Source organism: Nicotiana tomentosiformis, chromosome 3, assembly GCF_000390325.3.
Source record: "Nicotiana tomentosiformis chromosome 3, ASM39032v3, whole genome shotgun sequence".
Classification (NCBI taxonomy): domain Eukaryota; kingdom Viridiplantae; phylum Streptophyta; class Magnoliopsida; order Solanales; family Solanaceae; genus Nicotiana; species Nicotiana tomentosiformis.
Window position 1 is genome coordinate 15796713 of NC_090814.1, and position 27389 is coordinate 15824101.

Below are 27389 nucleotides of genomic sequence, written 5' to 3' on the forward strand. Positions count from 1 at the left end.
TACAATAGCCTTCCATTTCTTTGTTAAGAAAATATACGGTAACAGAGCACAACTGCTCCTTTGCTCTCCTCTGCTTCTTCTTCTTCTTAGCTTCAATCGTCATAGCTAGGAGTATAGTCTGGAGTTATCACTAGCCAATTTTTGAACTGTTGATGAAAAAATAATAAATATTTGCAAAGTTATTGAAAATAGTTACTATTTTATGCGGGATCAAATTTGGACAAAAATAACCTACCTGAACTATAAAAAGTCTAAAAAATTCAAATACCAACATATTATGTTGTAATTTTTCCAGATTTTAAGGATATATTATTCAGATTTTATAAGTAACTAATTTTTTATTATCTTTGAAATTACTAATTGTAATTAGACTATTTCTAATTTTTACCCTTTGAGTTCCCCTTTGGGTTCTTCCGGACAAAGCTAGAAGCTTCTGACGCACCTAAAAGAGTTGCTTAAACTGGTAGCTCGGGAACAATTTACCATTTGTTCTTCAACATTTATCGGAATTCAAAGGTTATTCTTTTCTTCACTACTCTTACATTCTTTGCTTCAATTTTACTTTGCTTTAATTTGTCTTCTTTGCATTCTGTGTAGACTTTCTAAATTCTGAATTTTCTTTGTCTATCTTGATTTTTGTCGTTCAGGCTACCATTCAACTGATGTATATTTAACGTGGGTTTACTGTAGGTTTCTCGCCCGAATCCTTGTTTTAAAGTGTTGTACTGTATGTTCATCCTTCATTTCTTGTGAATGGTTTTAGTCTGAATTTATACTGTTTTTATTTTTAGTGTTTTCAAAATCAGCATTTTTTAGTATACTTAGTTTATCATAGCTATTTATCTTTGAGTTTTAAGTTCTATCCGCTAAGGGTGTAAAAAATATTTACAAAATGAGGTCATTTAAAAGATAATTGCAGGTAGCTCTATTTAATAAACATTAATTGATTACCTAAAATAAATGGTAAGTAACCAGCTATATCAAGTTAAATTACAATGATGATGTAAGAAAATCATTACATTGTCAATATATATAACTTATATTATTTATATTTTATGTTATAGTGACTTGTGTATTGATGTCTCATTTATCTCTCCAAATAATCTTTCCATTTTAAGGACATACTAGAATGTTTGACAAAATTTTAATATTATAGTAATCCAATACAAATTCACAATTTTTTTTGTTGATAAGTTACAACTTTCACAAAGTTTATGTATCTTCACATTTAACCTTAATGTGATATTTTCTTGAACAAACTAACTCTTAACAACTTCTTAATACTTACTTCCAAACCTACTATAATACAAAGTTAAACTAATATCTAAAAAACTCTGTACCGATCAAATAGTGTCATAAGTATGGGATAGAAGGAGTTATTTTGTGAGATCTTTTTGGTGTTTCAACTAATTAACTATTGATAAGGAGAGAGAAGGATTCACATAGGAAAATGTCATGTTGAGTCCATAGTTCATGAAATGTCTATGTAAGCTCCTGCATTAGTACTTTTTTTTCCAGTGATGTTTGAAGTTTTGAGCAGCCAACCAATTACACCCATCATTTGTTTCCACATCCTTCTCTGGCATTATTGGTGCTTTAAGAATTGTTTCATGAAATGGTTTGTGCACTTTCAGAGTTTCCATAATTGTTTGTGATATCAAACATGAATATGAAATGGAAATGTGATAGTTACAATGTAGTTTTCAGTTTGATCAATGCTTGAAGGATCATTTGCATGACTTCTCAAAAATCTACATATTCTGATGGTTCCTGTTACTTCAGAATGAGTGTTAATATTAGGCCTAATAGACAGCTTGCTCATTTTGAATGAAGTACCATATGATTTTGAACCACTTCACTAACTTTTCCCTTTCAAGAAAGAATGAAGTACCATATGAAGGCAATGATGATTATTTCTTTTATAATAAAAAGTACCGTATGAGATATTGTGCATTATTGACTCAATCATGTCAGTTTATAGGGGAGTAATGACAAGATTTATATGGTTGATATTGGTTGTTGCCTTTCGAAATTCATGTGGCATATTGATATGCTCCTTGCTCTTCGGTTGATAAGTCTTCTTTTCTGATGCATGGTGTATTTTTTTGCATATAAGGTGCCTACAAAAAAAAACTAACCAATAAAGCATAATAACCACTTGAATCACTTGATCGAGGAAACTGCAACATATGTTTGTCAAAAGACTATATGGAATATATTTTATGCTTGTAACTGAAATGTCTCTGTACATATATAAGAAGATAAATGTCTAGGAAGAGCTTTCATACTGGAATAAACTGTACGGTACTGGTATTTGTATTAGGGGTGGGCATAAAATCCGAAAAACCGAATTCCGAACCAAACCGAATTAATTTGGTATTTCGGTTTCGATTTTTTCGGTATTTCGGTTTATTTCGGTACAAAAATTTCGGTATTTCGGTAATTCGGTTCGGTATACGGATTGGGTTTTTGATATTTCGGTATTTCGAGATACCGAAATAGTTTAGTCCAAGCCCAACTTTGTTTTTAATTTTTAGCCCAATAACCTTAAGCCCACACCCCAAATTCCAAAGAGGAATCGACATGGGTGAGCACTTTTTAAAAATTATTTAAGAAAATAATAATATTCTTTATTTATTACATAAATGAAAGATTGTTTTTACACTAATGGCATATTATAAAGATTAAGCAAATAATTAATGACCAGATAAGATGCATAAATCATGGGACATTCTCTACCATCTTAAAGAACTTTTGACATACTTCCTTGATCCGGCAATATCCAACATTGAAATGCATCCTATGGTGTTTCTGTAGGATTTTGATGGTTTATATTAGATATATTATACGTATATATCTATCACTATATGGAACATACCTGTTTATATATGTACATTATGTCATTTATATATGTTGTATATAATAGTACTATATTATACAAAGTGAAATTCATACAACTATATAACATAGTCCAAACATATAGTAATATTTATACGATAAATATACCACAAACTGAATTATAATATATAATACACTCCAGAATTTTTATATCAATATTTTGGCGGAATTCTGAATATATAATATTTATACTGATATTATTCTGTAAATATTTATTTCTAAGTATGTATGTATCTTATACCATTTATATAATTAAATATGCAATATACTATCATTATTCCATAAATATAAAATGAAATTATTTCATTATTATACCTTTTATAATATTAAATGTTGCTAATTAAATATGTAATATACCAAAAACTACGTTTGGTGGAAGTCATTCATGCGAGAAATTAGGAATAGATTGTGGAGAATTGGTTGATCCATGGCAGAAGAAATAAACAAAATATTTCAGTTGTTTGCTTCCTATTAGTTAATGGAGTGAGGGAGATAGTAAAAATTTGGTTTAAATCGAACCGTACCGAAACCGTACCGAACCAAAATAAGAAATACCGAACCGTACCGAAATATTTTGGTACGGTATTTGGTATACACAATTGATAAACCGAATACCGAAATACCAAACCGAAATTCTTAAATACCGAACCGAAATACCGAATGCCCACCCCTAATTTGTATGAGCGAAGTCCATTTTGATATTTTTCTTCTGAGCAGTCTGTAGGCTTTCCCTTTATGGCATCCAAATTCGTTGCAGTCTTTGCTTCTTATTTTGCCTATCATCTTATTCATCTCTAAGAACTATGTGGAGATTTTAGACAAAGAAGATATTAAGCTTTTAAATAATATATGGGTATATAAATTTGGTTTCAATTGCTTGATGAATATGCAGCTGCACTAAGAGCCAATTGATACCATAAATCCAAGTGCCACATTACCCTGTTGATTCTATATAAAACAATTGTGAGTTTAGGTTTTATAGTCCTTTGCTTTCTTGCTGCTGTTCTAGAATAATGGTCAGTTCTCCCATCTGTACTTATATGATAAACTTGTGTTTCCTGAGCAGACATGCGAGAAGACAAATGACAAGTCGCTTCTGTAATATAGTTTTGCAAGCACCAGCCAACTCTTTGCGTTTTTGTATCTCAACCAAGCCTACAAAACTCCATTACTCTACTATCTCTACGTCCAAGTCACATTGTTTCTTATCTTCAATTAACTTTGATGGATCCCATAAAAGATGTGTTGGGTCTAGTATCTCCAAGCTGAAGAGCAGTTGCCACTCGTTAACGCTTAAAACTGCAGTTAATCCCAGATATACCTGGAAGGCGTGCTGTGATATTTCTCTTCGGTCCCAAAATGTGAATATGAGGCTTTCTTTGCCCACTCAGTCAAAGATTCCAAAAAACAGATGCAAACTTGCGCATATTTCTGGACAGAGACATCATACATGTGCTGGTTTATTTTCTGGCTTGTTGGTCTGCTACTCAACCTCTGAACTGGTACATGCAGAATCATCAGGAGAAAATAGGGCAAATAACTGTCATTCCTCGGCCACTGGCTATTCACATGGAAAGAAGGTCTATACTGACTACTCTGTAATTGGTTAGTGGTGCATTCCAGACTTTTCTTTTCAGTGCAGGTCCTATTTACTAGCTATCGCTTTTGCTTTGCATCTTTCTGCTGGATTTCATGGTGTTCCTATTTTTCCTATGATTGCTGTGGTGATACTAATATTGTTTCCTTTTGTCCTTTTGTCTTTTTGTTTTCTTGAGCCGAAGGTCTTTCGGAAACAACCTCTCTACTCCTTCGGGGTAGGGGTAAGGTCTGCGTATACACTACCCTCCCCAGACCCCATTAGTGGGATTTTATTGGGTTGTTGTTGTTGTTGTTCTTTCCAAGTTGGTTGATATACTACCAGGACACTTGCTGATTGTGTGGAAGCATTGTACATGCACTAATATTGGATTTCAAGACCCTTGCCTAAAATGGCTAACGTAAATAGTAGTAGTATTGAAGTTATTTTGATGGAAAAGACTGCTTCATTCCATGCAGGTATACCTGGAGATGGAAGATGTTTATTTCGTTCTGTTGCGCATGGTGCTTGTTTAAGGTCAGGGAAGCCCCCTCCTGATGAGAACCTACAGAGGCAATTGGCGGATGAATTGCGGGCCAGTGTATGTTTGCCTAGTTTCTTCTATGATGTGTTCTTAACAAACTTGCAGCTCCCTGTTTATTGGCTGAAGCCTGAAATGATAACACTTGACAATTTTCTGACACTTTGCAGACTAATAAAGACTGAAAATTTGAAGTGATAAAGTTCGAAAGGGTTGAAGTGATCACTATATAATCTTGTTCAACTGTTGTTTCTGCAAACGCGTCTTAATTCCTAGCTATTTGGAGTGTCTAATGTTTCTCTATTCTTCTGATGTCATACCTTCTGTGAGATCTTGGTTGTCAGTTAAGACTTGCTTTTAGAGCACTGGTAACCCAACCCCTGCAAACAGGAAATGAAAAGTATATAAAAGCAGAAAAATGAAAATTAGCTTAGGAGAGAAAACAAAATAAGGGGGCATTTACAAATTCATATTGTTTGGAAGCAAAAATTGCAGCAATTTCTGCTTACTCTAGTTCATTTTATCTATTAGGTGGCAGATGAATTTATAAAGAGGCGAGAAGAGACTGAATGGTAAGTCTAAAGCATATGCAATTTAAGTTCTTAGTTCTGACTAATTCTGATGTAGGTAAGGTGCTATTAAACAGTAATAATCATGGGATTCTACTCTAAGGAATGAGGGAAGAATGATATGTAGTTGTTGCTGGTTTTTCAGATATTTCAGTGAACATGCACTTCATCTTTTATTCCTTTTGTTAATTTTCCTTAGTAGGGAGAATAGCTGGGCAGGTGCAGTGAAGAGCCTCATTGCTCTTAACTTTTGGGTTATAGATATATGATTGATGGTTTGATATCCATCCAGGTTCATCGAAGGTGATTTTGACACATATGTTGCACGGATAAGGAAGTCTCATGTGTGGGGAGGTGAACCGGAACTCTTGATGGCTTCTCATGTTCTCCAGTGAGTTAGATTTCTGCTGCTTTTAATAGTGTGCTACTGTATCGATGAGCTTTCATGTCTGCAATGTGTATGTATATTTTATAGTAGATGCTTGAACCTTAAAATTGTACACTACTCAATTCAGAACCTGTCATGGATTACATGGAACAGATTCTAGATATTGAACCAACAAATCTAAACTTTTAAATACAAGGAAAGCAACATGACTAGCTAGATAAACAATGTGTGGAGCACCAAGTAGCTCAAGTGCCAACTGTGTTACTCAGTCCTTCTGACTCAACTCTGCATCTGGATATGTGAAGACGTAAATGGAAGGGGTGTATCCACCGACTCTCTTAATACTAACCTTACAACCACTAGGGACAACTTATGCATTTAAAATAGCGTATTCTATCAAATACATAATAATGAACTCTGTACAATGTTCATACTTGCTCAAAAATGTGTATCATATAGGTCAAAGTATCATCTAGTAGATTCTGCTCAAACATATAACTTTTACATCGAAGTATGATCACAAACTTGAGTTATATCGAACTAGTACTTTTCTTTTCTCAAGAGTCTCTTTATCTCCAAGTACTTCCTTCTATGGGAGTACGTGCTTTGCTAACCTGATCAGGAAGGGCTATTGTATCCACTACACTTAAAAGATAGTGGAATCCGAACTTATACACTTTCCACTACGGGTTACATATGTTAACACTTCTCTATACAGTCCTCTTCTGGCAAACAGGGGCGGCTCAAGCACATGTTGGGCCTAAAGCCAAAATTTAATGTGAGGACTAAATTTTAAAAAAAAAGTTATAATATATATTTTTATTTAAATTCTAATCTTCTAGCTTTTGAGATACAAAATTATTAATAATTTTTTTTATAATCGATTTTCTCTAATTATTCCTTGTCAATTGATAATATAACCAACCCATTTAATCTTTTTCTTGAGACATTGTTGATCTTAGGTAAGATTGACTTAGATAAAGGAAGGGGGAGTAAAAATGTTACACGTTATCTAATGAAGGAGTAAAAGGGAATTGTCAAATCAACTCATAAAAATGTGTACAATAGACTCATGTGGTCTGGTCCTTCGCGGGAGCTTAGTGCACCGGGTTGCCCTTTTATTGAAACGTTATCTACCCATTTTTAGGTAAGTCAAATTGTTATATTTAAAAATAATTCCTTCTTTTTATATGAAAGACTCTACTTTTGTATTAAAAGTATTAAATATTATTTTTAAATACCCACAAACCTATTATTTTTTAAAAATGGCCCCCCAAAATTTGGGGGCCTAAGGCACAAGCCTTACTACTAATAAGGTTAGAGCTAGCCCTGCTGGTAAACGATACCATCTCTATGGTTTCCACCCGAAGCCTTGCTGGCTTTCCCAAAGCAATGTCTTTTTAGGTTATGCACACCTACTTGAAGTATCATTTGTGCAAATACATGTAAGTCAAACATGTTGTAAAGGCTTTGTAAGAATCAGTTCAATACATGCTCATAAGATACAAGTTACTTATGCTAATATACTAATACACATTTTAAGACCACCTTGAACATTCGGTGTTTTCAAGAATAAGATGTCACGACCCAAAATCCACTATAGGTCGTGATGGCGCCCAACATCGCCGTTAGGCAAGCCAATGGTGAACTGTCAGCTTAATTATTTATTTTATTATTTTTGAAATCATGAATCTTATTAGATAATTAGAATAAAATCTGGCACTCATAGAAACCTGTGCTTTTCTTTACCAAATTTCGAATATAAATAAATCATAAGGTGAAATGATAATAATAACGCGGACTACAATAATGAACATCCACTAGGAACCCCCAAAATCCGGAGTCACAAGTGCACGAGCATCTACGAGAAAGTGCAATAACAATACAACATCTGTCTGGAATACAAGATAGATAGGATAAACTAAATAATTATGATGGAGACTCTGTATGCTGCGGATCGTAACTTGGAATGCAACTCATCGTAAAGTCCCCACAATAGCTGTGCCCTTGCGCCCAAAAGACCACCAGAAATATATATACCTGCACAATAAGTGTAGGAACGTAGCAAGAATACGTAAATCAACGCGTACCCAGTAAGTATCTAGCCTAACCCCGGAGAAGTAGTGACGAGGGGTCGACATCGACGCTTACTAGTGGTCCAATAATTTAAGTGCAGTAGAAGGTAAACAAGTATGAGGCATGGTAAAATAAACAGTGTAAACAAATATAGGTACGTGGTATGATCCTCCTCTGAACCGTAAACACCAGTTCTCAAATATTGGTTACCTCCTCAACCGGAGTATATATAATATGGTCCCCACCAGATAGGTCATCACAACTCAAATCAGGAAAACTCACGGATACAATGGCTTCTTATTAAATATTACGCACGATTCTGCCGAGGCGAACTGCCCGATCCCATAAGAGTATTTCATGAAGTTGCCGACGCGAACGACCCAATCCCATTAGAGTGTTTTATAGAAACGCCAAGGCGAACAACTCGTTCCCATTAGAGTGTTTTATAGAAACGCCGAGGCGAACGGCCCGATCACATAAGAATATGATACATGATACTGCGGAGGCGAACGGCCCGATCACATAAGAATATGATACATGATACTGCGGAGGCGAACGACCCGATCCCATAAGAATATGATACACGATACTGCCGAGGCGAACGACCCGATCCCATTAGAATAAGAAGCTTAACGGGTCCTTGACCCCACTTACGAATGTACGTGTGAGTTATGAAATTTAAGGAAACTTTTCGATGAATAAGAACAACGCGGAAGAAATTCGTAAAGGAAGCACAATTTCCACGGCTAATCAAGTAGCTCGTCAAATTTCTAATATATCGGGTCCATTACTCTACGCGAGTTTAGTCTCATGTCATAATGCGAATTAAAGCATTAAACAAACAAGAATAACTCAAATAGTACAACTAAGGCATGACGTGAGTCTAAGTCTACCTGAGCATACTCAGGCATTTTAGCATACGCACGGACACTCGTCACCTCATACGTGCGTAGCTCCTACAACATGTAGCACATAATAGATATAACACCTACGGGGTAGATTCCCGCTCACAAAGTTAGATAGGAGACTTACTTCGCTCCGAAGTTCCATAACCGGCTCCAACGCCTCTCTAGCACCTCAAACCAATGCCCATCGATCCGAAACTAGTCAAACAATCATAAAACTCAATAAAAATGTACTCCAACACTCATAATTAATTAATTTATAACCTTTCCCAACTCCGCTCGAAAAGTAAACAAAGTTAACCCTCGGGCCCACATGCACGAATTTCGAAAATTTTCGAAGATAAACGTTACCCATAATATCACGAACCCAAATATATAATTTATTCCCAATTCCATGTCCAATTTCGTGGTAAAAATCCAAAAATACCAAATTCTAGGTTTTCTTCAAAAACTCCACAATTTCTACAAATTTCAATGTTTAAACCCATACGCGAACGCGTAGCTTTGCCGTCCTACCTTACGCGAACGCGAGGGACCAGTCGCGAACGCGAAGCACAAAATTTCAGCAGCCAACAAATCCTTGTTCGCGAACGCGTGAATCTCCTCGCGTTCGCGAAGAACAAAACCAGACACTAGCACCAGCAGTAGCAAAACATGGAGAAATGATCCGAAACCACCCCGTAACTCACCCGAGGCTCCCGGGACCCCGTCCAATCATACCAACAAGTCCCAATACCTTATCTAGAGGCTCGAAACTCTACGAATAACATCAAAATCATGAATCGACGATCAAAATCTTTCTTTTAACTTTCAAACATTGAAACTTCGACGAACGCGTCCGAATCATACTTAAACATGCCAAACTTTACGCACAAGTCATAAATCACAATACGAACCTATTCCAAGGTTCGGAATCCCAAACGGACATCAATAACATCAAAATCCACTTCAAGTCAAATTTAGGAATTTCTAAAATTTTCAAAATGCGAACCTTCCACAATAAGCGCCGAAATGTTCCCGGGCGACCCGATACTCAGCCCGAACATACGCCTAAGTCCGAAATCATTGTACGAACCTGTTGGAACCTTCAAATCCCACTTCCGAGGTCGTTTACTTAAAAGTCAAACCTTAGTCAATCTTCCAACTTAAAGCGTCCGAATTGAGAATTTTCCTTCCGAATCAACTCCGAACTTTCCGAAATGCAATTCCGACTATGCGTACAAGTCATAATACTTGAAGTGAAGCTACTCAAGGCTTCAAACTGCCGAACGACGCGCGAGAGCCCAAAACGACCGGTCGGGTCGTTACATTCTCCCCCACTTAAACATACGTTCGTCCTCGAACGTGCCAAAAACCGTTCCGGAGTTGACCAAAATCACTGGTTGACACCTCGTGCACCTACCCGTGCCATCACAACCCACGTGAGCACATTAGCTTGAGCCAGACTGAAGATCCTCCCTATTGCCTTTGCTAATAAGCCTTAGAACCAAATTCCAACATCCGGAATTCTCCACGAGACCTGATTCCAACATGTGAAGACCGTAACAATCTCAACCCACTGTACCAAATAGGATCCCGCACCCGTGCTGAGATCACACAATGCACCGCACAATTCGTATGTCCATGATAACATCCTTCGACTACAGTAGGTGCAGATTCACGAACCAGTTGCCCGTAGTATACCCCATAACACATATAAGCCCGGTCTCAGCCCTCACAACACTGCAACAATGAAAGAGATGTGCAGGAACTCATAACCATCCGTCCAATCAATAACTCATGGAGTTTTCCCCGCTTGACGAGAACCATTACCTCATTCCGAACTGAATAGTGGCATCTTCTCTTCAATATATATTTCATAAATCTGATCGCACTGATTTCAGGTCCAATAATCTCGTCTCACCTAGTACAAGCTGCTTAGGCAATAAGCCACCTTAAACACTGACTAAAATCTTATATGACGCCATCAATGCGCCAACAAGCTACAATTCGAATATGACACATAAGGAAGAACGAACTCTGGCAAAGAACTACCCAGCCCGCGTAACGAATAAAACGGTCAACAAATGCTATGAACCTTTCTCAGAGATGAGAAACAAGACACACAAAAATAAGTATAGGGAACCGTATTCAACATCTCAATGTTGCGGCGTGCAACTCGATCCACACATGATACCGTTGCGGCATGCAGCCCGATCTAAACATCGTATCCGTGCCAGCGTGCCACCCGATCCACACATAACAGTCAATAAGAAAATACCCATCGAGCTATAATGCTCATACCTACGAAATGTCTGAATATCGATCACAAGCACGCCAAGTGCATAAACACAACCTTGGAGAGACGGATAGCGCCATGGGCTACAAAAACTCAAGCACGACTAAGGTGCAATAAATGACCTGCATCTAGAGAGCCACCCTGCTCATTTAACACCACAAGCTACACGGGATCACCATACATGTGCGAATAGTCAAGCCGACTCACAACCCACATAGCATAATAGAGTATTACATAGAATAACTGACGACACGGAAAACATCCAACGCCCGAAAACTCATCCATAAGCAATGCTGTGCTAAATGATCACATACGACCTGATGTAAAACATATTTTCACTCTAGATCTACCAACGGACCTCAAGCCGATTCCGATCATCCCATATTGGGCCAATAACCTTTCAAGGATCCACAATGACCCTATTCATGACACATACGAGCAGTCGTCGAATCCGGAACAAACTTCCACTGTCCACAACCAAAGGAATAGAGCGCCTCTCGGTCATAACCTCTCCTATTGGCGACAGTACCAAAATCTCCATACCTGATTTCAATTTCTAGCAATCAAATGACTAAAATATCACACTTATACGATCTTCCCGTGGGATATGCTCCCACACCCTTCCGCACCGGGTAGCAAAGTCTGAACATTAATGGCCACCGACCTTGTATTCCTGTAATGCTAATTAAGAATCCACAACCCAATGCGCAATGCGTCTTCCACATAACTCTGTCCTTAGGCGACATTAAGATAGTGCCAGCTTACTCTGGCATCCGAATCCTTCCCCCGCTCCTCCGAACTCGTGACGTTCTTATCAAAATCGAACCGTAACCTTGATCCTCAACTTCCAATCTCCATGCCGCTCATTGCGCCTATCATGCCGCTATGCGAGAGTACAAGATTTTCATCACAACCCCTGAACCCACAAGTAGAATAAACACTTCATCGGCTAGAACTCCTTTCTACTCCACTTATTTCAGAAGAACAATTGCAACACACAACCGAATTCCTATGATCGCAGAATCATGATAGTTCAAGCCATAACTAACCGACTCAACTTTTCCAATTTACTCTTGACTTGCCCTTGGAATAATAGTCCTATTTAAACACATAACGGACCCCAAACAACACTCATCCCGAGTGACCCAAATCACGAGACCACGTCGTTCGGATACCCATAAGCCATCTCAAACCCTCATCGTGCACTCTATAGTATCTCTAATTGATACACCCGTTCTGAAAGACCTCCTGCGAATCCGAAACTGTTTCTCCCATTTCTCTAGCACTGCACCGTAGACCCGATGATAATATAGAAATTCCCCAAGTATTCTTCACACCAAAACCCAGTCCTCAGCCACCTAACGAACCCAAAATCTTTAAACACCGCACTTTACTTCTTGAACCCACTAGAACCATTGTTGAGAGTCACCCACTGTGACCTGGTTCTGAATATGTAACCAAATTCTAGTGCTCTGCTAGCACATGAACACTTCCAAAGAAGTAACCAGATGAATTCTTTTCATTGCACATCACATCCACAGGAAGCATAAATTCTGAGTCATCCCCAACACTTGCACATGAATCGTTAAGGCGAAATGTAACACATATACGTCAAATTCCTTGTCCAAAATACCCTTGATGTTTTTCTCCTCTTGGTCATAACTAATCCACCAATGCACCGATAACCAGAAACTACACAAGCACACAACCACACGACTCAATCATAGACGGTGGGCTCCCCTACTTAGCTTTACGCTTCAACCACATAGATCCTGACCCCACAACGACCTCTTCTTCCCGGTTACCATGATCCCACATCGTTGCTTAGCCAAATTTCTCGTAAGTTCTTGTTGGATTAATCATAACACATCCTGAATTATCAGCCACAATCGCACACTCGACCTCCTAACCGTCGTACCATCTGCTTCAAGCGATCCAAGCTCACATCGCAGTACATGCATCCCATGTTGAGAAGAAAGTAGAACTCTTCGTAGAACCTCATCAAAACCACGCAACCGCGAACCTGCTCACAGGAGATGGCCCACCTGTGTAACTTCATATCGACCTCCTCCAACGTCATTGCTATAGTTACATCCATCATGAAATCAACTAACCTCCCTGGGTCCACACTGATCTGCCAGCCGTAAGAATCCCTTCATTCATTAACATCACCCGAAGGTCCAACAACGTGTTTGAAACTCGAAGCCGTATGGCATCCAAGACAATGATCGAATACTTCACCTTTTCCTACATTCCAATCAAGCCCTTCTCGTCACATTCAAAATTTCTAAGCATAGAAGCCACCTCACAGATCATCTCCCTCGAATCATCAATACTGGAAACGCTGATTCGATCCTGAAGTCGCAACGCACAACCATCCCTGATAAATTCCTCTTAGGTTCCATCTCACAACACCATGCCCAGAGGCAAACAAATGAACACCAACATGCCGATGAGCCTCAATGCATTCAATCAAGGACGGTGACAACACAATATTAACAAGAATTCCACCAAATTCGAAAATATTAAATCTCGACCGTAGGCAACACCAACACTGGGCTGAAATGACAGAACATCCCTCCACAAGGTGACGATAATAACCCACTCGAACACGCCGGGAGAAACATCCTGCACCACATCTGCAGTACTATTACAACTCCTCGATTCTCAAGTGATAACCAGCACTCAACATCGTATAAGAATGAGTAGTAAGGAAATGAAGGCATAAGCTTCAATGGGATCAAATCGCACGACGAGGAATCAAGAAGGGAAGTGCTCCTAACAGCCTTGTAGCCTCTCGAAGATAAGTACAGACGTCTCCGTACCGATCCGCAAGACTCTACTAGACTTGCTCATGACTTGTGAGACCTAAGTGAACCTAGAGCTCTGATATCAAGCTATCACGACCCAAAATCCACTATAGGTCGTGATGGCACCCAACATCGCCGTTAGGCAAGCCAACGATGAACTGTCAGCTTAATTATTCATTTTATTATTTTTGAAATCATGAATCTTATTAGAAGCCTGTGCTTTTCTTTACCAAATTTCGAATATAAATAAATCATAAGGTGAAATGATAATAATAACATGGACTACAATAATGGACATCCACTAGGAACCCCCAAAATCCGGAGTCACAAGTGCATGAGCATTTACGAGAAAGTACAATAACAATACAACATATGTCTCGAATACAAGATAGACATGATAAACTAAATAATTATGATGGAGACTCCGTATGCTGCGGATCGTAACTTGGAATGCAGCTCACCGTAAAGTCCCCACAATAGCTGTGCCCTTGCGCCCAAAAGACCACCAGAAATATATATACCTGCACAATAAATGCAGAAGTGTAGCATGGGTACGTAAATCAATGCGTGCCCAGTAAGTATCTAGCCTAACTCCGGAGAAGTAGTGACGAGGGGTCGACATCGACGCTTACTAGTGGTCCAATAAATTAAGTGCAGTAGAACGTAAACGAGTATGAGGCATGGTAAATAAACAGTGTAAACAAATATAGGTACGTGGTATGATCCTCCTTTGAACCGTAAACACCAGTTCTCAAATATCGGTTACCTCCTCAACCGGAGTATATAAAATATGATCCCCACCAGATAGGTCGTCACAACTCAAATTAGGAAAACTCACGGATACAGTGGCTTCTTATCAAATATTACGCACGATTCTGCCGAGGCAAACGACCCGATCCCATAAGAGTATTTCTTGAAGTTGCCGAGGCGAACGACCCGTTCCCATATGAGTGTTTTATAGAAATGCCGAGGCAAACAACCCGATCCCATAAGAGTGTTTTATAAAACGCCGAGGCGAACGACCCGATCCCATAAGAATATGATACATGATACTGCCGAGGCGAACAACCCGATCCCATAAGAATATGATACATGATATTGCCGAGGCGAACGGCCCGATCCCATAAGAGTGTTACAATAATATCCTGCCGAGGCGAACGACCCGATCCCATTAGAATAAGAAGCTTAACGGGTCCTTGATCCCACTCATGATTCGTAAGGGAAGCACAATTTCCACGGCGAATCAAGTAGCTCGTCAAATTTCTAATATATCGGGTCCATTACTCCGCGAGTCTAGTCTCAAGTCATAATGCGACTTAAAGCATTAAACAAGGCAAATAGTATAACTAAGGCATGACGTGAGTTTAAGTCTACCTGGACATACTCAAAAATTCTAGCATACGCACGGGCACTCGTCACCTCATACGTGCGTAGCTCCTACAACATGTAGCACATAATAGATATAACACTTACGAGGTAGATTCCCCCTCACAAAGTTAGACATGAGACTTATCTCGCTCCGAAGTTCCATAACCGGCTCCAACGCCTCTCTAGCACCTCAAACCAATGTCCATCCATCCGAAACTAGTCAAACAATCATAAAACTCAATAAAAATATACTCCAACATTCGAAATTCGGGCATGTGGACCCGAGAGTTGACTTTGTTTACTTTTCGAGCGGAGTTGGGAAGTGTTATAAATTAATTTATTCCCAATTCCATGTCCAATTTCGTGGTAAAAATCCAAAATTACCAAATTCTAGGTTTTCCTCAAAAACTTCACAATTTCTACAAATTTTCATGTTTAAATCCATATATAATTCATGCATTTAGCTTACCATAAGTGGGAATCACTTACCTTGTGTTGATTGATGAAAACCTCCTCAAAACAGCTTCCCAAATTCGGCCACCCAAGTGAAAATGAGAGAAAAGTGAGCCAACTCCCGAATTAAAAAGGGACACTGCCCAGACGACCCTTCTTCGCGAACGCGGCACAACCCTCGCGTTCGCGAAGCTCAACAAACTCTTGACCCCAAAACTCTTCTTCGCGAATGCGATGCTTCACCAGGCTGCTCAATCGCGAACGCGTCCACTCCTTCGCGGACGCGAAGGCCAACCTTTCCCAGGTCAGCTCCTTCATTGCGAACGCGAAGCTGACATCACGAACGCGTAGCTTTGCCGTCCTACCTTACGAGAACGCGAAGCAGCAATCGCGAACGCGAAGCACAAAATTTCAGCATCCAACAAATCCTTCTTCGCGAACGCGTGAATCCCCTCGCGTTCGGGAAGAACAAAACCAGACACCAGCACCAACAATAGCAAAACATCGAGAAATGATCCGAAATCACCCCGGAACTCACCCGAGACCCTGTCCAATCATACCAACAAGTCCCAATATCTTATCTAGACTTATCCAAAGGCTCGAAACTCCACGAATAACATCAAAATCATGAATCAACGATCAAAATCTTTCTTTTAACTTTCAAACATTAAAACTTCGACGAACGCGTCCGAATCCTACTTAAACATTCCGGAATGACGCCAAACTTTACGCACAAGTCATAAATCACAATACGAACCTATTCCTAGGCTCGGAATCCCAAACGGACATCAATAACATCAAAATCCACTTCAAGTCAAATTTAAGAATTTCTAAAACTTTCAAAATGCCAACCTTCCACAATAAGCGCCGAAATGTTTCCGGGCGACCCGATACTCAACCCGAACATACGCCCAAGTCCGAAATCATTGTACGAACCTATTGGAACCTTCAAATTCCGATTCCGAGGTCGTTTACTCAAAAGTCAAACCTTAGTCAACTTTTCCAACTTAAAGCTTCCGAATTGAGAATTTTCCTTCCGAATCAACTCCGAACTTCCTGAAATTCAATTCCGACTACGCGTATAAATCATAATACATGAAGTGAAGCTACTCAATGCCTCAGACCGCCGAACGACGTGCTAGAGCTCAAAACGACCGACAAGGAGCATTCCACCAAAACAGATGATATGCATATAATACTGTAGGCTTGTCTGCACATACTATCTTTATCAAATCATTTAATGTAACCATATCTTAATAAAACATTATCAACTTAATTAAATTTATGCAATTTCAAAGAAACTAGTTATAGGTAGGGTTATTACTTATCTCAATTCCATGTCTCAAGTGGACTTGTCTCTAATAAAATCAATAATCTCTAAGTTTTCATCTATATAATCTAGATCTAGGGTGTGTTTGGTATGAAGGAAAATGTTTTCCATGGAAAATGTTTTCCGAGAAAATGTTTTCATGGAAAAAGAATGGTTTTATCACTTATTTTCCCTTGTTTGGTTGGTAAGTGGAAATATTTTTTCCTGAAAATATTTTCTAGTGTTTGGTTAGAGAGTATAAAATATTTTTTAGGAAAATATTATTTATGCTATTCTCCTCACCCTCTTTCCCGAAGTCTCCATGTTTCCTTCCCCAATACCCAATATTTTCAAGACTCTATTTTCTTAAACAATTTAATTACTCTTCTAAAAATTCACACAAATCCAAAAGAACTAATATGCTACTTTACTTTTTTACGCAAAATAACATTGAAATTTATACTCCATAACTATAAAGAAAATACTCTTTTTTTTGGTTGAAAAAGAAAGTACTCTTTCTCCAACATGAAAATAAAGTAATCATTTTATTGAAATAAAAGAAAATACATTTTCTACATCATGAAAAGAAAATACTCATTTTGTTGAAATGAAAAAAAATACTTTTTCTACATTATGAAAAGAAACTACTTTTTTTGTTGAAATGAAAGAAAATATATTTTCTTTATCATGAAAAGAGAGTATTGCTTTCGTTAAAATGAAAAAAATAATTTTTTATATCATGAAAAGAAAATACTAATTTGTTGAAATGAAAAAAAAAATCTATCTATAACATGAAAAGAAAGTATTATTAATAACATTTTTATTTGGGAGGGGGGGGGGGGGGTGGGGTGGGGATGGGGTGAGGGTGTGGGGTGGGGTGAGGGTGTGGGGGTTGGTGGGGAAGGTTGAAAAAGAGTTTTGGAAAATATTTTTCCTTCTGTTGGTAGGGAAAACATTTTCCCTACCAAGAGAATGTTTTTCAAAATGAGGAAAATGAGTTCTTTAGGGGGGGGGAGGGGGTGGGGATGGGGTGGGGGTGTGGGGTGGGGTGGGGTAGGGTGAGGGTGTGGGGGTTGGTGGGGAAGGTTGAAAAAGAGTTTTGGAAAATGTTTTTGCTTCTCTTCCCTACCAAGAGAATGTTTTCCAAAATGAGGAAAATGAGTTCTTTAGGAAAATGTTTTCCAAAACATTGAAGCCAACCAAACATGGGAAAATTGAAAAATATTTTCCGGAAAATATTTTCCTTCGTACCAAACACACCCCTAGTATCAAGTTTTTGTGAAATAGCATCATTCTAAACATATTTTGTTATATACGTTGCCCGTTCACAATACCCAGCTAAACTTACTCAATTTCCTCATACTAGCCGTTTGAGTTCTATCCGTAGCAAGAGTTTTGCAATCTTATCATAATTCCAGGGATCATCGTATTTATAGGTCAACTTCCATAACTTCTTTACAAAGTGTGAAAATCCAATCATTGTAACCTTAGTTCAACCTTTAAGTCACCCTGTGTGACTACAATTCAGTACTCATGGTACTTATCAAAAAAATTCAATACTCATGTAGAATTCTTGTTAAAATCTAGACTTAGGTTCCATCTTACCTTTGGCTCTGTAATTTCTTGTTTGGTGATTAAATCCCTTCAAATCCTTTTCCCAACTCCTTTTAGTTGCTAAACCACGTTCTGTGTATACATGGATTAGGGTTGAGGTTTATACAATAGTGGCACAAAACCGCGTGAAATTTATTAAGAAATTCTCAAATGTTTAAGTCTCCGGCTGCTGCACTAGCTTGTTTGTTGAGTCCAGTGTGAGGCACTTGATGGGGGGACGTTCAGGCTCTCTGGTTAGTTATCCATCTTCAATGCACGGCACTGGCTGTTGTCAGCCTGTGTGACTTGAGTAAAATGGCCATTACTTTGTCTCCAAATGAAAAACCATTTGAACTGTTGGAAACCAAGCTTCAAGGACTACAAATTTGCTTTGGAGTCATGTCTGGATTCTTACTAGAATAAGAGTTGTGCATATTTGAAGTTCGGTGATGTTTCACTTCATAGCATAAGCACTATTTTCCAACTCTTCTTGTTTTCAAAAACACTCGTTCAACAAGAAACATTCACGAGCAACCAAATTACCACAACAAGTTCATAACTTGAGAGGTCAGTGTATTACATTTCTATTTTGGAAATGCACATTTTGTTGCTGTCTATCTAGAAGAGGTTAGAGCATGAGTTAAAAGTTCATTGAGCTGCTGTTGGATGCATTTAAACTAGTGACTGAGAAATGAGCTGAAAGTAGGAGCTAGAGGAGTATTAACAAAAAAAATATATATGATAATGAAGCATTGAAACTATAGGAATATAGGTGAGCTGGACAAACACAAAAAAGAGCTCATGAGTGAAGGAATACTGTTTCAGTCTCAGGTACAAGAGCTGTATCGGGCTAAGTAGTTCTGTTGATTTCTCCAAATTTTCACGTCATTGGTGTTTCTGTCTACTCCTATTTGTTAATGTTCTCAATCTCGTCAGTGTTTCTATATTACTCCAGATGAGTATTTCTCTTTTAGGGGAATAAATGTCATCTTCTTGGATTTACTAATTTTTGTGGCTAAACGGTGTGGATTATAACAGAGTGAAAAAGGTTAATGATGCATGACTTACAAGATTGTACTCTTTGACATCTGCAGGATGCCAATTAATGTTTACATGTATGACCAAGACGCTCGTGGCCTGATTTCTATTGCTGAATATGGGGAAGAATATGGCAAAGAAAATCCAATTAAGGTTCTGTATCACGGCTTCGGTCATTATGATGCATTGCACATTTCTGGGAAGAAAGGTCCAAGATCAAAACTTTAATAGAGGAGAAGAGACAATGTATGTGCCTTTTAGCTATGTATTGTTTAGAATCTAACAAGTAATCTCGAATAGTCAAGAGATGGATTCTGAATATGTGCTCTCAAGGAGATTCTTGGTTCTGCCCCTGATGAAACATCTATCTTTACTATATTTCCTCTTCACTGATCTTTTAAGTTGAGTTCTAAATTACTTTTTTGATAATGATTGCAAGATGAATGTGCCCTTTTCTTTTTCTCTGGATAGCAGTAATTTGAGCTCTTGATGTTGCTAAATATGCTGAGTTCAGACTGAGATCCAAGAAAAGCAGAATTCATTTGCTTATTCGATCAAATAACAGTTACTATTGGTTAGAACTTTCAAATCTTGGGCTATTTGTATGCTCCTCCTCATTTTTCTTAAGTTGGAGCTCAAGTTCAAATTTAGTGAGCACTACAGAAAGGAATAAGAATGCAAGCTGAAAATGGAAATTCTCCTCAAAAGTATTTATCGGCTTTTAATTTCATTGTATTTTTTTTTTTTCATTTGAAAAGATTAACAGACTGCTTGGACATATATACAGGGTGGAATTTCCAATTTCCTACCATTTTTCTTTTCCTTCTCCATTTCATGTAAAAAAAATTTCTTCCAAATAATGTCTCCTTTGCGATTCAGTTTTAAAAGGCATTTCTCTTTTTACATCCTTGTGGAACAGGAAAAGAGAAATGGTCCTCAAAATCCTCATCATGAGAAAAGGAAATAGTAATTCTAATAATAAGTATGGACCACAGTGGTGGATAAAAAGTGCACTTTTTACTTTGCATATGTCTTTTTAGCTTGGGAATGTTACATCCACTTTCGAAGTAGCTTTCAAAACTTCTCATCATTTCATCCACCATACCCTCAACTAGCATTTTCAATGTCATATACTCATTGTCTATTTCTTCCATTTTGCACTGCTATTCATCAAATTTTCAATAGTCAACACTTTTGATTGTTTTATTATTGGCTATTGTTTTGGTTTAATTATGATCGGTATTTAAAATTCAATTCGAATTCGCTTCGAGTTTAAAGAATGAAGTATTGCGAATGAGATACACGAGTTTTTCCTTTCTATTATGCTAGTGTCACTGGGGTGGATGCACCATATATTGGTTTACTTCTTATCCTGAAAATTTTCGGTCAGTGAATTGATAATAAATCACAATTCGAACCCTTCTTCAGTTCTTCCTTATAAATGAAGAAGATGGGCAGGTCGAATTAAGAGGGAACACACTGCATATAGGTAGATGGAAAAGAAATGCACAAACTTTTGGAGGAAAATGGACCGATTGAGAACCCGTTTGACCAAGTTTCCTCAAGGCTAAAAGTTTTTTTAAAAAAGTATTTTTTAAAAAATTTAAGGTATTTGACTTAGACGGAGAAGTACTTTTGAGCAATAGCAGAAATAGTTTTTCAACTTTTAAGAAGAAGCTATAAATTCTAACTTCTTCCAAAAAGCTAGAATATTAATTCAGAAGCAAAAAATTAATTTTTTATTTAATTATATTTTTATTCTCTCTCCTATTACATCCAAAGTCTCTCTACTACAAATATATTTCTTCTTTTATATAGTAGTAATCTATGGAGTAGATTTTTAATTTATAATGAATGTGTTAAGAAATGTAGCTCAAAGTAACAATATATAACAAGAAGATAAGTAATATAATAAGAGAAGAAGAGATAACTTTCTTATTTCATCAAGTGTTCAAGTGTGTCATTTCATGCCTCTATTTATACTATTACATAGAAGGTTACAAAAGGATTGCCTTAAACATGACATTAATAATTGAGATCATGTGGAGGGGTTATGGAGGTGTGGGAGTTATAATCATAATAGTGATGAGTAGTGGGAGGTTATTTATATCATGTGTGAAAGTAGTGGGAGTAGTGGACATCCATATTTACTAGTAGTTTTACAACACTCCCCCTTGAATGTCCATAAATAGATAATATACCTCGTTAAATTCTTACTGAGAAAAAACTCTGTGGAAAAAAATCTTACGCTTTATTTGCTGCCTCGTTAAAAACCTTACCAGGAAAACCCAGTGAGACAAAAGCTAGGCTAAGGGAAAAAGAGTACAACGCGTATCTTACTCCCCTTCATGAAAACATCACTTTATTTCTCGAAGACGACGTGTTCCAATCTTCTGTCTCAGCTTCTCAAATGTTGAGGTTGGTAATGCCTTAGTGAACAAATCAGCCAAATTTTCACATGAACGTATATGTTGAACATTAATTTCACCATTTTGTTGAAGATCATGCGTGAAAAACAAACTTCGATGAAATGTACTTTGTTCTGTCTCCTTTGATGTATCCTCCTTTCAGTTGAGCAATGCAAGCATCATTGTCTTCATATAGTGTAGTTGGATTATCCTTTTTCATAGAAAATCCACACATTTCCTGAATATGCTATGTCATTGATCTCAACCAAACTCATTCTCGACTAACTTCATGAATGACTATTATCTCAGCATGATTTGAAGAAGTGGAAGCTATTGTTTGTTTCATTGAACGCCATGATATATTTGTCCTCCATATGTAAACAAATAGCCTGTTTGAGATCGGTCTTTATATGGATCAGACAAATAACCTGCATCGACATAACCAATCATTTATGACTTGAATTTATTAGAATAAAACAATCCCATATCTATAGTTCCCGGAAGATATCTAAATATATGTTTAGCACCATCCAATGTCTTCTTGTTGGGGGAGGAGCTGAATCTTGCTAATAAGTTTACTGCAAAAATAATATCTGGTCGGATATTATTGGCAAGATACATCAGTGCTCCAATTGTACTAAGATATGGAGTTTCATCACCAACGAGCTCTTCATCATTTTCTTGAGGCCGAAATAGATCTTTATTTATGTCAAGCCATCTCACAACATCAAGGAACTCAATAGATGTGCATTATCTATATAAAATCGCTTTAAAATCTTTTCAGTGTATGTTGATTGATGGACAAAAATTTCATTTGTTACATGCTCAATTTGTAGGGCAAGACAAAATTTTATCTTACTAAGATCTTTCATCTCAAATTCTTTCTTCAAACACTCTACGACCTTTGGAAGCTATTTAGAAGTGCCAATAACATTCAAGTCATCAACATACATAGCTATGATGACAAATTCAGATCCAGACCTCTTAATAAAGACACAAGAAAAAATAGGATAATTTTTGTACCCTTCCTTTAGCAAATACTCGCTAAGACAATTGTACCACATCCTCCCTGATTGCTTCAATCTGTATAAGAATTTCTGAAGCTTTATTGAACAAGTTTCCCTTAAACTTTTATGTGCTTCAGGAACTTTAAATCATTCAGGGATTTTCATATAAATTTTATTGTCCAATGAGTCATATAAGTAGGTTGTGACAACATCCATCAACCGCATATCAATCTTTTCATGGATTGCCAAATTTATTAGATACGTGAAGGTAATTGCATCTACCACAAGAGAATATGTCTCCATATAATCAATGGCAGACCTTTGCAAAAACTCTTGTGCCACAAGTCGTGCTTTATATCTTACGTCTTCACTTTTCTCATTTCGTTTTCGCACAAAAATCCATTCGCACCCCACTGGCTTGACACCTTCAGGTGTTCGGACTATTGGTCTGAAAACTTCACGTTTTTCGAGTGAAGCCAATTCCTCTTGAATTACATTTTTCCACTTTGGCTAATCTTTTTTGTCTACATTCATCGATAGATTTTGGCTCAAGATCCTCATCTTGTTGCATTACTTCAACTGCAATATTATATGCAAAAGTTTTGTCAACAACAATATTATTTCGGCTCCACCTATTTCCGTAGAGACATAACTTATTGAGATCTCTTCATTTTCATAATTTCTAGGAACTTGAACTTCCCGTGAGGTCTTATCAATTGTTATGTCTTTATGCTCTTCTTGAGCAATTATCTACACCTTATGATCAACTTGATCATTTACTCCTTTCCTTTTTCGGGAATTTTTATCCTTGGAAACTATTGGTCTACCACGTTTAAGGCGTGGCCTACTGGGACATCAACTCGAATTGGAGCATTTACAGCTGGAATATGCGATTTAGTAACCCGTGAAAGGTTAGTAAATGCATCTAGCAGTTGATTTGCAATATTCTGCATATAAATGATCTTTTGAACTTTTTATTCACATCGATTTGTACGAGGATCCAAATGAGATAAGATAATATATTCCAATCTATCTCTTTTTCAGCTGTTTATTTTTTTCCCCTAATGTTGGAAAAACTGATTCATCAAAATGACAATCAACAAATTTGGCTGTAAACAAATCTCCTATCATAGGCTCCAGATATTTAATAATAGAAGGAGATTCATAAGCAACATATATTCTCAACCTTCTTTATGGACCCATCTTTGTGTGTTGTGGTGGAGCAATTGGAACATATACCGCACATCCAAAATATTTTAGATGGGAAATATTTTGCTCCTGACTAAAAACCAATTTTAATGGGGAGACTTCATGATAACTGGTTGGCCTTATGCGCACAAGTGCTACTGTATGCAAAATAACATGTCCCCACGCTGAAAGAGAAAGTTTTGTCCTCATTAGTCATGGTCTAGCTATTAATTGGAGGCGTTTAATCAACGATTCTGCTAGACCATTTTGAGTATGAACATAAACAACTGACCAGTGACCATACAATAATCAGTAAAGGCCCTGAGATGTAAATTTACCAGCATTATCAAGATGAATTGACTTAATTGCATAATCTGAAAATTATGCTCTTAACCTTATTATTTGTACCAACAATCTCGCAAATATCATATTACGAGTTGACAATAAGCACACATGTGACCATCTTGTAGATGCATCTATCAAGACCATAAAATACTTAAATGGTCCACATGGAGGGTGTATAAGCCCACATATATCACCCTGTATACGTTCCAGAAATGTATGGGATTCAATCTCAACTTTAGCTACTGATAATTTAATAACCAATTTTCCTTGAGAACAAGCAGCTCAAGAGAATTCCTTAAATTGAAGAATCTTCTTGTTCTTCAATGTGTGCCCATTTGAATTCTCTATTATTCTGCTCATCATGTTAGAATCGGGATGGCCCAACCAATCATGCCAAATGATAAAATCATTTGAAGTAGTAAACCTTTTGTTTACTATGGCATGTGATTCAACCACACCAATATTTGTATGGTACAAGCCAAAAGAAAATGCGGGTAATTCTTCATGCACATATTTTTTCCCCGCTTTTATTTTAGTAATATAAAGGTATTCAACCTTTCCTTTGTTAGAGGTCTCAACATGGTATCCATTTTGGCGAATAGCTTTGAAACTCAACAAGTTTTTTTGAGATTTACTACAATACAATGCATTATTAATAGTCAATATTGTTCCTTTAGGTAGTAATAAGGCCGCTCTTCTAGGACCCTCAATTAATTTTGTACTACTAGATGTTGTATTAACAAAAGCCTTTTTCATAACCAAATAAGAGAAAATTTTCTTATCTCTTAATATTGTGTGAGTTGTAAGACATAAATCTTCATTACTCATTTTGGATCCAATTGAAGACTGGAGAATTTTATTTTCTTCAACAACAACAATAACAATCCAGTGGAATTTATTTTATTCATAAACAACTCCAACAACAACATAAAACAACTTAAGTACTACTTGAAAATAAAAATAACTTTAGAACGAGACAAAAATAATATTGAAAATAAAAATAACAACATAGTTGCATTCCCCGCTAAAATGATCAAACTTTACTTTTGATCCCTAAAGAAGTCTTCAACATTAAAATGAGTAAGTTCATCGATGCCTTCAAAATCATCATCATTCAAAGAAAGATTTGCCTCGGTATTATCATCATTTTTGTTTGAAGGCACTGCCTTAAAATCATTTTTAAAGGTCAAGTGAGACTCCACTGAGGTATTAGTAGAAGATGCTCCAATATTATTTGCCTTTATTTTGATGGAGTTTTGATAAAGCCTGACAAAATGCTTAGGTGCACGACATTCAATTTTTCAGTGAACTTTCATGTCACAGCGGTGGCAGTTACTGCTTTTGCCTCTTGAAGGATTGTTTTGAGAACCCATATTGTTCTCTTGTTTGCCATGACCACCACGTTGACGATTATTATATCGTCTCTTACTATTGCCATTCCCACGTACATTCATATGGCCATGTTATTCTTTTTTTTCCAAATTTATCATATTTCACTACCATATTCGCGTCAGGAATTGGAGCTGACCTTGTGGGACGGGCTTCATGATTTTTCATCAAAAGGGTTATGTTGCTCAGCCACTAGAAGGCATGAGATCAATTCAGAATACGTTTTAAAATCCCTTTTACGATATTGCTGCTGTAATACTATATTTAAGGCATCAAAAGTTGAGTGTCTTTTCCAACAAATCTTCATCATTCATAACATCCCCACATAATTTTAATTGAAAATTTATTCGAAATACAATATAGTTATACTCACTTACGGTCTTAAAATTTTGCAACCGTAAGTGCATCCACTCATATCGAGTCCTTGGCAAAACCGTTACCTTAAAGTGATCATACCTTTCCTTCAGGCCAGTCCACAATTTAAGTGGATCTTTCACTGTCAAATATTCAACCTTCAATCCTTCATACAAATGATGACGAAGAAAAATCGTCGCATTCTCTTTGTCCTGGCTCGATGCCTCTTTACCCTGAGTAATGGTGTCACCAAGACTTTTAGCGTCTAAGTGAATCTCTGCATCGAGAACCCATGATAGGTAATTATTTCTAGATATATCAAGTTCCACAAACTCAAGCTTTGACAAATTCGACATAGTGAAAACTATCAAAGAAAATAAACTAATTGGAAATGATTAAGATAATAGTGAAAATAAATAAATGGATATAGATATTGCGAATGTTTAAATTGTGTTGTCATAATACATATAGTGGTAATGATGACCTTAATCTATTTATTAGTACTTATACAGATTTCAGAACGTAAAGTTACGTATTTTATCAAACAACAATTTCTATAAACGAAGACAAAATATTGATAATAATATAGGTTTAAGGTGATGGCTTATAACGCCAATAACTAGCAATCTATAATGTTTGCCACAGTGTTGTGTGATTCATATTGATTCGTAATTGCCACTAATTATAAAACGGCCGATTCGATGGTCGTTTTGAACTCTAGCGCGTTGTTTGCCGGTTTGATGCCTTGAGTAGCTTCACTTCAGGTATTATGACTTGTACGTATTGTCGGAATTGAACTTCGGAAAGTTCAAAGTTGATTTAGAAAGAAAATTCTACTTTCATAAGCTTTAAGTTGGAAGAATTGGCTAAAGTTTGACTTTTGAGTAAACGACCTC

General features: G+C 37.1%; 1 protein-coding gene across 5 annotated transcripts; it reads left to right on the plus strand.

The window, feature by feature from the left end:
• The first annotated feature begins 24 nt into the window (after positions 1-24).
• Positions 25-20231, plus strand: LOC104117816 (OVARIAN TUMOR DOMAIN-containing deubiquitinating enzyme 4). 5 transcript variants are annotated; one of them, XM_009628929.4, is made up of 8 exons: positions 485-516; positions 648-686; positions 3791-3861; positions 3965-4503; positions 4954-5075; positions 5547-5587; positions 5877-5975; positions 19859-20231. In XM_009628929.4, exons 4-8 carry the CDS (start codon positions 3981-3983, stop codon positions 20028-20030), a joined length of 957 nt encoding a protein of 318 aa, XP_009627224.1. In that variant the 5' UTR covers positions 485-516; positions 648-686; positions 3791-3861; positions 3965-3980; the 3' UTR covers positions 20031-20231. The 5 variants fall into 5 exon arrangements, with proteins under 5 accessions (XP_009627223.1, XP_009627225.1, XP_070052841.1 ...); XM_009628930.4 differs by lacking the exon at positions 648-686 and having other exon boundaries at positions 120-516; XM_070196740.1 differs by lacking the exons at positions 648-686; positions 3791-3861 and adding an exon at positions 691-727 and having other exon boundaries at positions 419-516.
• The last annotated feature ends 7158 nt before the right edge of the window (positions 20232-27389 follow it).

What these genes read in the sequence shown, in the direction of transcription:
- LOC104117816 (XM_009628928.4), top strand. Translation starts at nt 3,981, where the DNA reads ATGACAAGTCGCTTCTGTAATATAGTTTTGCAAGCACCAGCCAACTCT. An exon ending in TACTGACTACTCTGTAATTG is followed by an intron (nt 4,504 to 4,953) that starts GTTAGTGGTGCA and finishes CATTCCATGCAG; the next exon opens with GTATACCTGGAGATGGAAGA. An exon ending in CGGATGAATTGCGGGCCAGT is followed by an intron (nt 5,076 to 5,546) that starts GTATGTTTGCCT and finishes TTTATCTATTAG; the next exon opens with GTGGCAGATGAATTTATAAA.